Below are 13,357 nucleotides of genomic sequence, written 5' to 3'. Positions count from 1 at the left end.
TAGATACATTTATCGCTTACATTTATTTTGGAGACCGTGCCCGATAACAAATAAATTTACATATCAAATTTTATTTCTATCGGTCACGGTCTCCACTTAAAATGTAATCGATTAACTTAAATAATATTTAGTGAATTTTTACACCTTATTGTATTCATTCGCCATTTTTTGATTAAGCAAATTCATACTTATGCAATGAGTTGTCAATAACCAGGGAGGCAAAGTTGGGTTTTCTGTACACAATTTAGCTGAATAGACGGAGTAAAAATCTTGTAATACGTTTAATACTTTTAAGAAACTTATTTCTTATGCGCATTTATAAGGCGGTGCAGAGCATGAATTTTTGGACGATTGCCAATCAAGACGATCGCTAGAAGGGTGCCGAGCATTAGCTCGACGCTTGAAAAAAATTGGATACACTAGAATTATCTATCTTTTTTTGTATCCGAGGTACACTATTGCAAATATTATAGACAATAGAAAACGTCATAGAAAGAATGGTAGGTAAAAAGAGACTAAGAAACAATGACTGACTCACTCTTTCTGAGATTGAAACAATCAGCGGCATTACATCTGTATCCTTTACATCAAGCATCATAGATGTGCATTCCTTGATCACCTGGAATAGCAGTCGCTTGTGGCTTGTGGATACTTGATTCTCGACTCCCACTGGACACCATACTATAGCACTCCTTTTAAAATCAACACAATCGTTGATAATTTTTATATTAATTTTGAAATTATTTGTTTTATTCTTTGTCATCAAAGGTAGGTGTGATTTTTATAAAAACATGTATGCAGTCATTTAATACAGCTGAATTCTGACTATCTTTCAATGCAACACTAACCTCAAAGTTTGCGTTTGAAGTGAACATTTTATAATTAGATTAAGATTTGTGGAAAGCCGTATGGTACCCCAACATTATTATCATATTTTACTATGTAATATGGCCACAATAAAAATGCCCTATCAAAAATAATAATCACTTACATTTCCTTAAATTTTTATTTTCACGCCACAATAATTACAATTACACGAACACACAATTATTAAAATCTGCTCCAAATAAAAATGTAGTCACATGATATGTTAAGTCTTGTCCAATCTGTTTATTCCTTTATATACATATCGTCTTTTGTACCAAAGTCTGCCTATTCTTTTAATTTTCATTCATTGAAAGAACAGGGTTACAAAGCAGAAAATAATTCACTGTTACAGAGTGTACAAGATCATCAATTATGTTTGATTTATTACAATAAAAAGACAAGTCAAGCTATCAAAACTAATCATGAGGTTTTAAAATTATAGAAATCATGGCAGATTTATTCGTAATTCATTGTCTAAAAAGAGCCCTAACATAAACATAAATATGTTTAGGGATGTCATCTTTCCTTTAGATTTTTTAATTTTAAATAGAATTTACAAAGATTTAAACGCCGACAACATTGCTGCTTACTGCGGAAAAGCTTATATAGGTGGAACGTCTACTCAGATGAACTAATAAAATAACAGATAAATTGAACAAATCAACAACAAAACAAATTTCTTAACAAAAATTTTGGCTACTTACATTTTCCTCGTAGCAACCGAAAACGTATCGAATATTTGTCCCAACAATTCGAAGACCAGTGTAACACACCTGCAAATTAGGAAATCTTTATTCAGGTTTATATACAATTAAGTTTTCCGTATTCTTCTTAAATGACGAATATAAGAAGAAATAAACGCCTTTTAACAAAATTAATTTTTATTACTAATTGTCGAAACTTTTTTAAAATCAGTCAACGCAAGTAAATGATGCAAGTTCAAAAACTGTCTCGTTTTACATCCGTAATCCTTCCATTATGTGACAGACTCACATCCCCAAAGGGTTCTCAGTTTTTTGAACGCAGTTCGGGTGAAATGCACCCGAGAACGCAAAATTTAAAATGTATCATTTATATATGTTGACAAATTTCGAAAAAATCTATAAATAGGTATCCGCTACCTCTGTAAAAATGGTGATGGTACTATCTTTGGTTTTAGAAATTGAGAGATTCAGACCTGATTGAAAATTCCCTATTTGGTAGGAGTATTTTAAACATCAGGCTGAGAAACATATAAGTCATCAACCGTGGGTTTTAGTATTTTTCAGGGTCATCATTTTATGGTCAATCACTTCCGCATTGAAATATGTTACATTTCCTTTCTTGAAAGATTTCAGGCCTTGCTGGAGGTAAAGTTTTTAATATAACATTATAGTTTTAGCACCAGGCGTTCTCCTACTTTGGGGGCTGAATATTACAGTCATCCAAAAGTGGTCAACAACGGTGAAAAATGATGATAGTGCCATTAGGGATTGACGATAGAGGATTTTAAATATCTGACTGGCAATCATCGCGTTAAAATTTGTTAATCCTCAATAAAACCCTGCAAATGTTATCTTTATTGTTGCCAAGTCTGTAATAAGGAGGTGTTCGAAAAAAAATAAATTCAAAACACTTGCCCCAAGACGAATATGAGATTTATGCAGTTACTGCTATTGGACACGATTTGAGCTTAAATTTTTTTCTCTCCACTTTTAATGTTTAGAATGGTTAATATGGCTACTTTTAATGCTTTATCAAAATTTGAAAGTCAAATATTGAGTTATATGCAAGATACAGAGTTTGAAAATCTTTTTTTTTGTAAACAAAGCTCGAGCTTTGTTATGGTTTACATATGTGTTTTTTATTGGTATAAGTCTCTAGCTATCAAATGTTTTTTTTTTCTGTTAATCATATTATCTATGAACACTTTGAATCAGTTTACCTGGTTTGCCACCAGTCATTTGGTCAAAGAAATGGTAATTCCATACTAACAACGTAAACAAATATAAGACTCGAGCTTTGTTTACATAACAATGAGTTTTTACCTCTGTATCTCTCTCAAGACTTGACTTCTACCATTCAAATTTTGGCCAATCATTCAAAATGAGCAAGTAAACCATTTTATACAGAAAAGAAAATTTTGATTAAAATCGTGTCTAAGTCCCTTTAATCTGCTTATTTAATAATTGATGCTATGAATAGGTCAGGCGCGGATCCATTTTTTTTAATTCAAGAAACTTAAAAAAGATTTAGAAAAATTATAATCTCTCTCTGTATCTGTCTTTCTCTGTCGCTTTCTTTCTTTCTCTTTCTGAAATATCGTAAGTGTTTGAGAGTTAAATACTCATGTATTTTGTTTTCAAAATATGAAGTAATTACAAATGATATACCTTAATATTATGATATAAACAACGTGATTAAAATCATTTTGAAATATTTGTTGATACTCTACATACAAATTTAGAAATCAAACAAGATATTACTCAACCGAGCAACAATATTCTACATACCCTTAAAGCTGAATTTACCCCAGTTCACAAAATAGTCTCTCTTACACCAAATTGTTACAGTATTGTTTAATTCTGAAAAATCTACAAACTTTCTTTTTTCCGTTTTACTCCTCTACAGTATATCTCTATTTTCTTCAGTGGAACCGTTGTTAATATTCCCCCAAAACACGTTCAGACTATTTGGTTACAAATGAAATCGATATGATTAATTAATCAAAACTTTCATAAATATTACAAGTTTTATTTCCCTTATTTTCAGAAAAAAATGTCTACCCTGTCCATTTAAAGCGAGGATGCATCTCCCACCCAAAATAAGCTTTGTACAATGAATAAAATTAAAATTGACATTAATTCATAAAAGCATTAAGGATATTAGTTTCGATCGCTTCTCTAATGCTTCAGGGGTATATACATGTGTACAGGTCAAGATAAATACATGTACGGTCGGTTGCTTTCCAATCGAGGCATTAATTCAGGTGTATAGACTTTTAAATGCATGAAAATCTCATTGTAGTAATGTGTTTGTAAAAGAGAAAATAAGGAAACTACAATCAACAAAATAAAAAAATAGTACATATATATCCTTTGAAAGAATTTCCCAAGGTATCCGTTTTAATTTTACACCGATAAACGTTGTCATGCCTTACATAGCGTGCACATCGAACTGGTGGATCGTTCATGTAGAGTGCAAAACATCAGCACCAAATTGTTGACCCGGGACGCAACACATCAAACATGATAAATAAGCGATAGTTAATCAAAGAAATTAACAACTGAACAATGTTTTTTATCAGTTTCTAAAAAATAAACCCTCTCCGTTTTCCAAAGGTCATGCCGTCACTGCACTTTATGCTACAGTGTATGGTATGTGCGATGATACATGTAATAAATTATTATATTTGTGATACTGTGTTTATTAATTGATATTTTAATTATTGTCATTTTTTTTCGGTATTGTTGAAAGTTATGAAATATCTTTCAAGGTTTAAGTAGTAAGTAGTATCAAACAAATAAAGTTCAACTAAACCATATAAATAAATAAAAAAAATAAATATATATTGGTTTAAATCTGGTAGTATTTTGACCACAATTACTTAGTACCTTTAACCTTTGAACTTAAAAAAAAATATAAGTCAAGTATTTAATTGGCTAAATTTTTCCGCCATGTCCACTGACCCTTCATTGTTTTTATACTTACTCTGCCAGTAGTAGAAAGGCACTGGTTTAGAGAAGTTGTATCACAGTGTGTGTTCTGAATTAATATAATCAAATGGAATTTAAAGGGACAGTAAAAAAAAAACGACTTTGAAAATGTTTCCGATCGGGTTCGTTATTTTTGTACTACTCATAAATGTGTTCAGAAAATTACAAATTTCTTCATGAAATAAATCTAATTATTACATTAAAATTAATAATTACGTATAACCCATAAATATAAACATTGTACATCGCAACGTGTTACGGGTTTCCGCCTTCTATACTATTACTCATGCGCATTTGCTATAAACCAAAAAATGCAAGGCTCGCGAAGATTGTCCTGGACAGGTTTGTTGATAGATATATGTCTTTTCTAATTCTCCCAGCTAATAATTGATCAAAGTTTTTAAAACCCAGAATTATTATTTTGTAAGCATGTATTTTGCGGTTTCATTACAGAAGTTGCTAACCTAAATTCATTTTTTAAGTTAGGCCCCTTGAGGGGTTAATTGGCATATCTATGTCTGTTCATTTTAAAATGAACTGAAATTGGTAAACCATTTATAAATTATCGAGAAAGTGATGACGTGCTTCGTATAGAGAGTCCCTTTTACCTCGTATTTCACGATGACCGTAGTCGAGCGAAGATCTTAATTGCAGTTTTCAGGACGTGTCAATTACTGTCAATCAAGATCCACGTGGTACAAATTAACAATTTAAGATTAATCCGGTTTGTACGACCCTTAAATTTCCGGCAGGTTTTAATTACAATAATTAGATGTGTGAAAAGGATTTTTATGTTCTTTAACTGTCACATTCAACGTCATTTTTTATTTCCAATCGATATAATGGGTAAATTTGAAGTTAAACACATACACGTGTTTTGAGCTGTACTGTCTCTTTAATTTGCTTTAGTGACAGTAAGTTGACATTTTGACAATATTCTTAACATTGGTTTTATATATTTCCAATTACTAATATATAATTTTGAGAAAAAGATAAAATAAAGAAATTGACATGATTCATATAAGATTATAATAATAATACCGCTTTTATATACATTTTAAATATTTACATATACATCAACATGTACAGATATGTTCATGAATTCATGAATCTGACTGTAAGTGAATCACCATGCAAATCCTATGATCGGATTTAGGCCTATAGTTTAGAATGTTTTGTATATTGTAATATAATCACAGTTATATTGAATGAGGAAGTCATGTCCTCCTTAGTATTTATATATTTTAAACGTAAATTCGAGTTATCAAATATTAAGGGAAATAACTCTAAATTGTGTTTCGTGCAAATCGATTTATGTTCTTATTCGTTCCACTCAAACGAACATAAATAATTTATAAAATAAAACACAAACACGTATATTAGGATGTGGAGCGCTCTGAAGTGCAGTTTACTTATTACACAAATCTAAATACATGGTTTTCTTCTTTATCTTCATTTCTACAAAATAGAACAATATTTTAACATAATATTCCAATAAACATCAAAAGCAAGGGCGGGTGGGTGGGAATGAAGTTATCTGCACTGAAAAGAGCCTTCGAATGGCTATATAACTTTCCGCGCTAACATCGGTCAGTTAAAACCCGTGCAATGAATATTTAAATGTCACCTGACAAGGTGACCAACAACTAACCAATAGATTACAGGTGTAAATAAACACGAACACGTGTTATTTGGACCTTTAATAAATACATTTATGTTCTTATTCGTTCCACTCAAACGAACATAAATAATTTATAAAATAAAACACAAACACGTATATTAGGATGTGGAGCGCTCTGAAGTGCAGTTATTTCGAAAGACAAAGAAGAGTGATAAAATGACTTGCATGTGAAAATTTAAATACCCAAGTTTTGAGTTACGAATAATTTTTCCTGAATGCTTTCTCTGACATAACCATCTTTAGCTTTCTCTGACCTCCACCGCCCGTGCTTTTTAAACAATCTATCGTTAATACCAGCCGCTGCAGCTGCAGTTGCCCCGCCTGATCTTAGGCTATGAATACCAAATTTACTTTTATCTAACCCTATTTCTCCAAAAGCATGTAAGACAATTTCGCGTGCCCTGGTATACGACAAAGGGCGATTATCTCTTCTAACTTTATAAACATTAGCATTTTTACAGAATGTCAGAGATCTGAAAAGAAAATCTGAAGAATTAACTTCAACACCCAACAATGATATATATTCTTCCAACGTATGTACAGGACAAGTGTCACCGTGAGTTCTAGCAATGCACAATTCATGACCTTCCTTATAAACATCTGTCTTGCTTTTGACAATATTAATTTTCATACAAACATCATTAAATGAAACATCCATAAGTCTAATATTTGCAAGTTCCGAAAATCTGAGGAAACCTGCAAAACCCAATAGACACATACATAAAGTACGCATATTATACAAATTGTTCGATTTGTATCTCTGAACCAGTAACTTCAAATGATCTGGTGTAATTGGTTCCTTTTTAACAACAGGCTTGGAAGTCTCTCTTATGGCGCCCTCTTTTGTTAATTTCACTAAAGCTGATTCACATGGGTCTTTTAATCCTGCTAACTGATGAGCCCAACTTATAGAATGGATTGCTAATTGAATTTTACTTGATGACTTGTAATCTTTAGCGATCGAGATTATATATAGAGCCACGTGTTCGTCTGCTGCGGGTAACGCTGAAATAGAAGGTATAAAAGCGCCGCACCATCGACAGAAAGCGTTGAATGCGTACCTGTATTGAGTTAACGTGTTCTCTGCTCTTGATTTAAGACAGAATGTTGGTAACATATCCCTTAATTGTTGTAACCGCTGATCTTCAATCCGTGCGCTATCACACCACCTTCCCGTTTTGAATATATCTGAAAAATGTAATCAACGGAATACGACAATTAATTTTTTTTTTTTTTTTTTTTTTGAAACAAACACAAAATTCGGCTCATAGTGCATCAGGATCCTTCATCAACTGCAATGCACCCTGAATTCATAGATGTATCAGGATCTTATATCATCTGCAGTACATCTAACATTTATTAACTATATAGCCTAGTGTACCAGGACCGAGCTCATCTGCAATACACCACAATGTCTACATTGACGTGCTGAACTCATCAAGAGTTTATCAACAAACCTCAAGCGTTTTATTTAAGATATTGCATCCAGCTTTACTGCCAGTATACCAGAAGTAAATTCTTTTGTACCAAACAAACATGTTTTGTTATTACCCTGGATAAGTATGTCAGTACATTCATGGAATAATAAAACATCTTTAACGTACCACCTGTAAATCATGTCTTTATCGAAAATAAATGGCCAAAAAACAGCAGAGGGCCAGTTTGGAACAATCAAAACACCAAAAGCTTTACATGCTATTAGATGTCTAATGGTGCGAACTACTAGGTTAACAGGGGGTACTAGCCAATTATTTTCATTTTCCCAGTTTTGTGTAAAACAATCAATAGCTTCCGAGCCAGGGTTCCAAAATTTTGAGTTATACCGTCCCAACTTACAATTATTATAATTTGCAAATCTGTCGACAGTAAAATTTCCGAACAAGTTGTTAATAAATTCAAAAAATTTTACGGTAACACCCCAATCATCATGATCAATGATATTACTCAGAAAATCTGCTTTCTCGTTTTCTAGTCTGGGTATCCACTGAATGTCGATTGAAATTTTTTGTTCTACACACATCTTAAAAATATTATAGGCAAGAGATTGTAAGTGATGTTTCATACTACCCGACTGTACAATTTTTACGCAACTCTGGTTATCAGTGAACCATTTTACATCTTTGTTCACCAAACTATCTTTAAAAGAAGCTAACGCTAGTTCGATGGCTCGCAGCTCTCTCCAAGTAGAGCTCATACTCTTTTCAGACTCTTTCCACATTAAATGAAAACATTTTGAATCAACTTCAACAGTGTAAGCTCCTGAAGCTAAACTACTCGCATCTGAGTAAACTATGACACTTTTCTTAGTCGGTGTTTTTAAATACCGTGTTTTTTCAGAATATATGCATTGTAGCCAAAAATTACATTCGTTCAGAACCTCATTTTTGTGAGTGAATACAATAATATCATCCCATGACTTTCTAGATGCTATCTCAATTGAAGAGAATCTTGTCATTATGCTACATATGTTACCCATAATCGGTGACATTGAGATAATTTTCCCCACCGCTCTCGCTAACTCTCTGGCCGTCACTCTAGGAAAACTCTTTACTAGTTTCTGTAATAAACCAATTGTGTCATCGATCCGTCTTGTGGGCACTGAAATAGAAAAAGACTTTGAATCCCACAAAATTCCCAACCATTCTAAATTCTGTGTTGGGTAAAATATCGATTTGTCAAAATTGATGAGTAGTCCGAATTCTGATAAGCTGTTTTGTATAAATTCAGAAACTGACAAACATTCATGTTTTGATGGAGCAAATACAAAACCATCATCTAGGTAAAGTATTATACCCCTCTTTCTCCAAAATTTGACAATAGGTCTAAGACATTTCGTAAAAATAAATGGAGCAGATGACAAGCCGAATGGCAGGACAGTATAACAATAATACTTATCATTCCATGAAAACCCGAGGTACTTCTGAAAACTTTCGGAAATATCTATATGATGATAGCCAGATTTGAGATCGAATTTTAGGCAATAACAATCTTTTTCAAAATAATCCATAGCTGTTTTCCAATCTTCAAACTTAATTTTTTCATATTTCACATAATTATTAAGTCGACTCAAATCTAGTATCAACCTCTTTTTCGACCTGTTCTCTGCTACGCTGAGAGGACTTACAATATATGGTCTATGTGTAACTTCTACAACACAACCTGTCTTACTTAATTGAGATATTTCTGATGTGACGAAGTCAGCGTTGTTTGTTGCAGATTTATTGTTTCGAACCAGCATCGGCGGTGGAATAGAGGCAAAAGGAATTTCATAACCAGAATAAATTACTTTCAATATATATTGAAAAGCCCCAATGTCTTCCCATTTTTTGCAATGCCTTTTTAAACTATGTTTTATACTACATTCCGTTTTACTTTTTCCCTCAACACAATTTGAACAACCTTTATACTTATCATTGACTTTGTGTGGCCTTTCCCTTTGGACAGTTGGATTTCCAGTGCCCTGTTGCGAAGCAGTTGAAACAGACGTCATACGGCATACTAGTAGGCTGCCTCCTTGACTGTTTGTTTCTGCCCTGGCCGTAGAGAAATGGCTGTTGTTGCTGCTGTTGAAACGCAGGAAAGGGCTGAAAAGAATTAGAAACACTAGGAAAAGCCAGTTGAGCTGGGGATCCCGCTGCCGCCGCTGGAGGTGTTTTGCGTGTCCCGTATGGCTGAAATCTCTTATTCTGTTTTTGGTGTCTAAGTGCCCTGTTTTCAGCGCTGCGAATCTTCTTTTCATCATCAGAGTTGTCTGCGATTTCATTGCACTGATATTCGTTGACGGTTTTCCATCCGGCGGGTGACGAGTCGGCTATGCGTATGTGTTTCTGACGAGTTTTCAATTTTTTACTTAACTCGGAAATAATGCTCAGTGACTCGGGATCCTTCAAGTCGAACGCTCTCGACTCTAATTTCTCTAAACCTTCCAACAAATCGGCGTTAAACTCAAACTGAACTCGGTTACCTTCAGACTTAATCTTATGTAGAGAGTTTTCTTTGAGTTTCTTCGAAATAGATTCTGACTGCTCCGCTTTCAATTGTCCCGAGAACGTCTTGAATTGAGACTGTATTACTCCCGTGAAGAGTTTGACGATGTCCGAAATTTCCAGTGAAGAAGTTTCTCCTGTGCTGTCTTTTGGTAATTTATCTACGTCTATATTCATTTCATCACCCGAATCGCCCATATTCCGTGGAATGAGAGAGAGAATGAAAAAAGACGTGTTATCTGCACTGAAAAGAGCCTTCGAATGGCTATATAACTTTCCGCGCTAACATCGGTCAGTTAAAACCCGTGCAATGAATATTTAAATGTCACCTGACAAGGTGACCAACAACTAACCAATAGATTACAGGTGTAAATAAACACGAACACGTGTTATTTGGACCTTTAATAAATACATTTTAGTAAACTGTTATTAAGGTCTTCCGTTTCTAACGAAGACCTTATTGTTTTCGTACTGTTTCTTATTAAGGTCTTCCGTTTCCATTTATTTACTAGTTGTAAATTCTAGTTTGTTTCCCATACGATTGAACAAATTAATATTAACCTACCAATAAGTAAAGAAAGTCTTGTGCACGCAGTCAGCGCGCAGAGCCCGACGTGAACGCGTGGTAAAAACTCCAACACGTCTTGAGCGCTCGGCGGACACTCAGCGAGAGCGCAGTCAATCGCCAAGTATAACTCTGTGGAAACGCAGTTACACGCTGTTGGAGCTACGTAAGAACGCCTCGGTGGTCGCCGTCAAGACGCCGTGACATCTCCACTTGTAAAATTTTCAAATAAAACTGTACATTTTTTCTGAATTTTCCTTGCGATCCTACGGCGATTCCATGAGTTTTACAACGCCGTGAACACGCCGTGGGGACGCAGCTTGGTGTGACAGGGCCTTTACGTAAAATATCAAAAGGTCATTGTTATAGGCATTCATTCATACATGGCTTTAAGGTTACAAAGATTAAATATATAGAATAAACATTACATGACTATCTTGTAGTATCAAGGCTATCGTCGTAGACACATGATCGCCGAATATGACAAGTTGTTGATTGCTTGTTTATATATTTTCAAATTGGATTTTACTGTGCCCTAATTTCGTACCTGATTACTTAACCTCATTTAGGACTAAGAGTATTGTGATGTAGGTTTTGAGTCTCCCACCTGAGTATGATGCATCGCTTATGTACAATATTGAAAGGTCATATATAGAAGTATACACGAGAACATGGTTTTAAAAGTTACAAAGGTTATATAATACATGCAAAACATGACCCAGTATAGAGTACTAGAGCTATCGATGCAGACACAGAATCGTCAAACATAACAACTTGTTTGTCAACTCCCGATTTGAATATTATTGTGCCCGCATCCTGCACCCAGTTGATTTAGGAATACCACGCAGTGCTACAAGAGTCACAAAGCTCATTCTTTTAGTCATCACTGCAACAAATAATTGCGCAGTATCAAGGTATACATAAGTATCATACTGACCAATTTGTAATACAAACAATTCAAGGTCATAGCCTGAATATCTGGTTATAGTATTTTGAAGACTGACTAAACTAATTGATAAGTAAGGACTTTATTTTTCATTTATTTTAAAAAGTATAAATGCTTTACTATAGAACATTTTATTACACCTTGATATATCAAGCTTTTATCCACAAAATAATTATTTACACCTATCATTAATACAAAAGTACCTATCTCTAACTCATTTGATATGTATCATTATTTGAAAATAGGTTAATTTTGCGTTCTACATATTTCCATTTTTTGTCTCTGTTGGCATGGATACCAATTAAAGGTGTGATGGAACTCGTTGCCTGTAAGTGGCCATCTAATTTTAGTACTGACAATCATGTGATATTAAAATATATACAAATATAATGCACCTAAATACACTGGTTTCACAAATAAAAGTCTTAGATAAGAACTACTCAATTGCAGACAAGAATACTAATGGGAACAAGGTTATTAAGAACCTTTTGATAACATTCTGACTTTTATGCATATCTTAAGAAGGAAGTGGCGGGTTCTCCTCATTTGCTAAGCGTACAGAAAGCTACCAAAACGTCTTCAAACGTTTAGTTTATTGTCATTAAATACCGTAAGTATTTTACTTGTCTCAGTACTTTTTGATTTGGGGATAAAATTGCTCAGATTGATCTCGAGTTTACTGAAGCAGTTCTGGTATTTAAGTGGTACTTAAGTATATCAAGGTGCTTTCATGGAACAATGTAATGTATCGCCTTTAACATATTGACAAATGAAAATGGTTTCAATTTCTTGGATTAAAAAAACCCAATTAAAACCAATCTTACGACTCTTAAGATCGTCAAACAGTTTTCATAACTGAAATATTTTTATTTGAAAATGGCAACAATTTGTTTCATTAAGCAGGCTTATGTTCAAAATTTTTTGTATTAAATACATGATAAATATATGATAAATGAGGGTCAATCAAAATATTCTTAGACATTGTCGCTGCCAATCTTACATTTTTCATGAAAGACATAACTAACACAATAATCTATGCACTAACAGTACTTTTCTTGATATTTGAAGAATTATTTCATTTGATGAGGAGATAACTTTGTTACCCAATTATAAAAACGATTTTTAAAGAAGATAAAAACTGTGAAATGAATTGTAGAAGCAAACTAGTTTCATAAAGTAGTTTGTCATACTTTACTCTAGCGATTCACAGAGACGTTACAATTGAGAGAATGCAAATCTTGTATAAAAAAGATGCACTATCATACATGCAGGGTATCAACTGTAAAAAAAGATAACAGGTATCAATCATGCATCTCTCTAGGGTTAGAGATTGGCACTACTTATTAACGGAATGAATTGTGGTGAGTACGAACAGTGTTCAAAATCAAAAGTCTTAAGGAAAAATACAAAACAGGAGCAGAGCAAACACGGACATATACAAAATTTAGAGGTAGAATTAGGTGCATACCATAGAGGAGTGAGAATCCTCTACTGAAAGGCCGTTTGCTCTTTTCGTAATCATAATGTGGTGGCTTTTTGTATTGTATTACATATGATAGTTGAACATTGTTGGTTTAGTTACTTTTAAATAGAACCGTCAACGTGGTAGTTATGTAC

At 33.6% G+C, this 13,357-nt stretch overlaps 1 protein-coding gene across 1 annotated transcript; it reads right to left on the bottom strand.

Moving 5' to 3' along the window:
* Window positions 1-5,941: 5,941 nt before the first annotated feature.
* Window positions 5,942-9,733, bottom strand: LOC128182257 (uncharacterized). Its single transcript, XM_052850847.1, has 4 exons — window positions 9,643-9,733; window positions 8,716-8,841; window positions 7,305-7,431; window positions 5,942-6,020 (listed from the first exon to the last, which is right to left on the bottom strand). Exons 1-4 carry the CDS (start codon window positions 9,731-9,733, stop codon window positions 5,978-5,980), a joined length of 387 nt encoding a protein of 128 aa, XP_052706807.1. The 3' UTR covers window positions 5,942-5,977.
* Window positions 9,734-13,357: the final 3,624 nt, after the last annotated feature.

Source organism: Crassostrea angulata, chromosome 4 (genome assembly GCF_025612915.1).
Source record: "Crassostrea angulata isolate pt1a10 chromosome 4, ASM2561291v2, whole genome shotgun sequence".
NCBI classification, from domain to species: Eukaryota; Metazoa; Mollusca; class Bivalvia; order Ostreida; family Ostreidae; genus Magallana; species Magallana angulata.
This window is presented reverse-complemented; position numbering and strand designations above follow the sequence as displayed.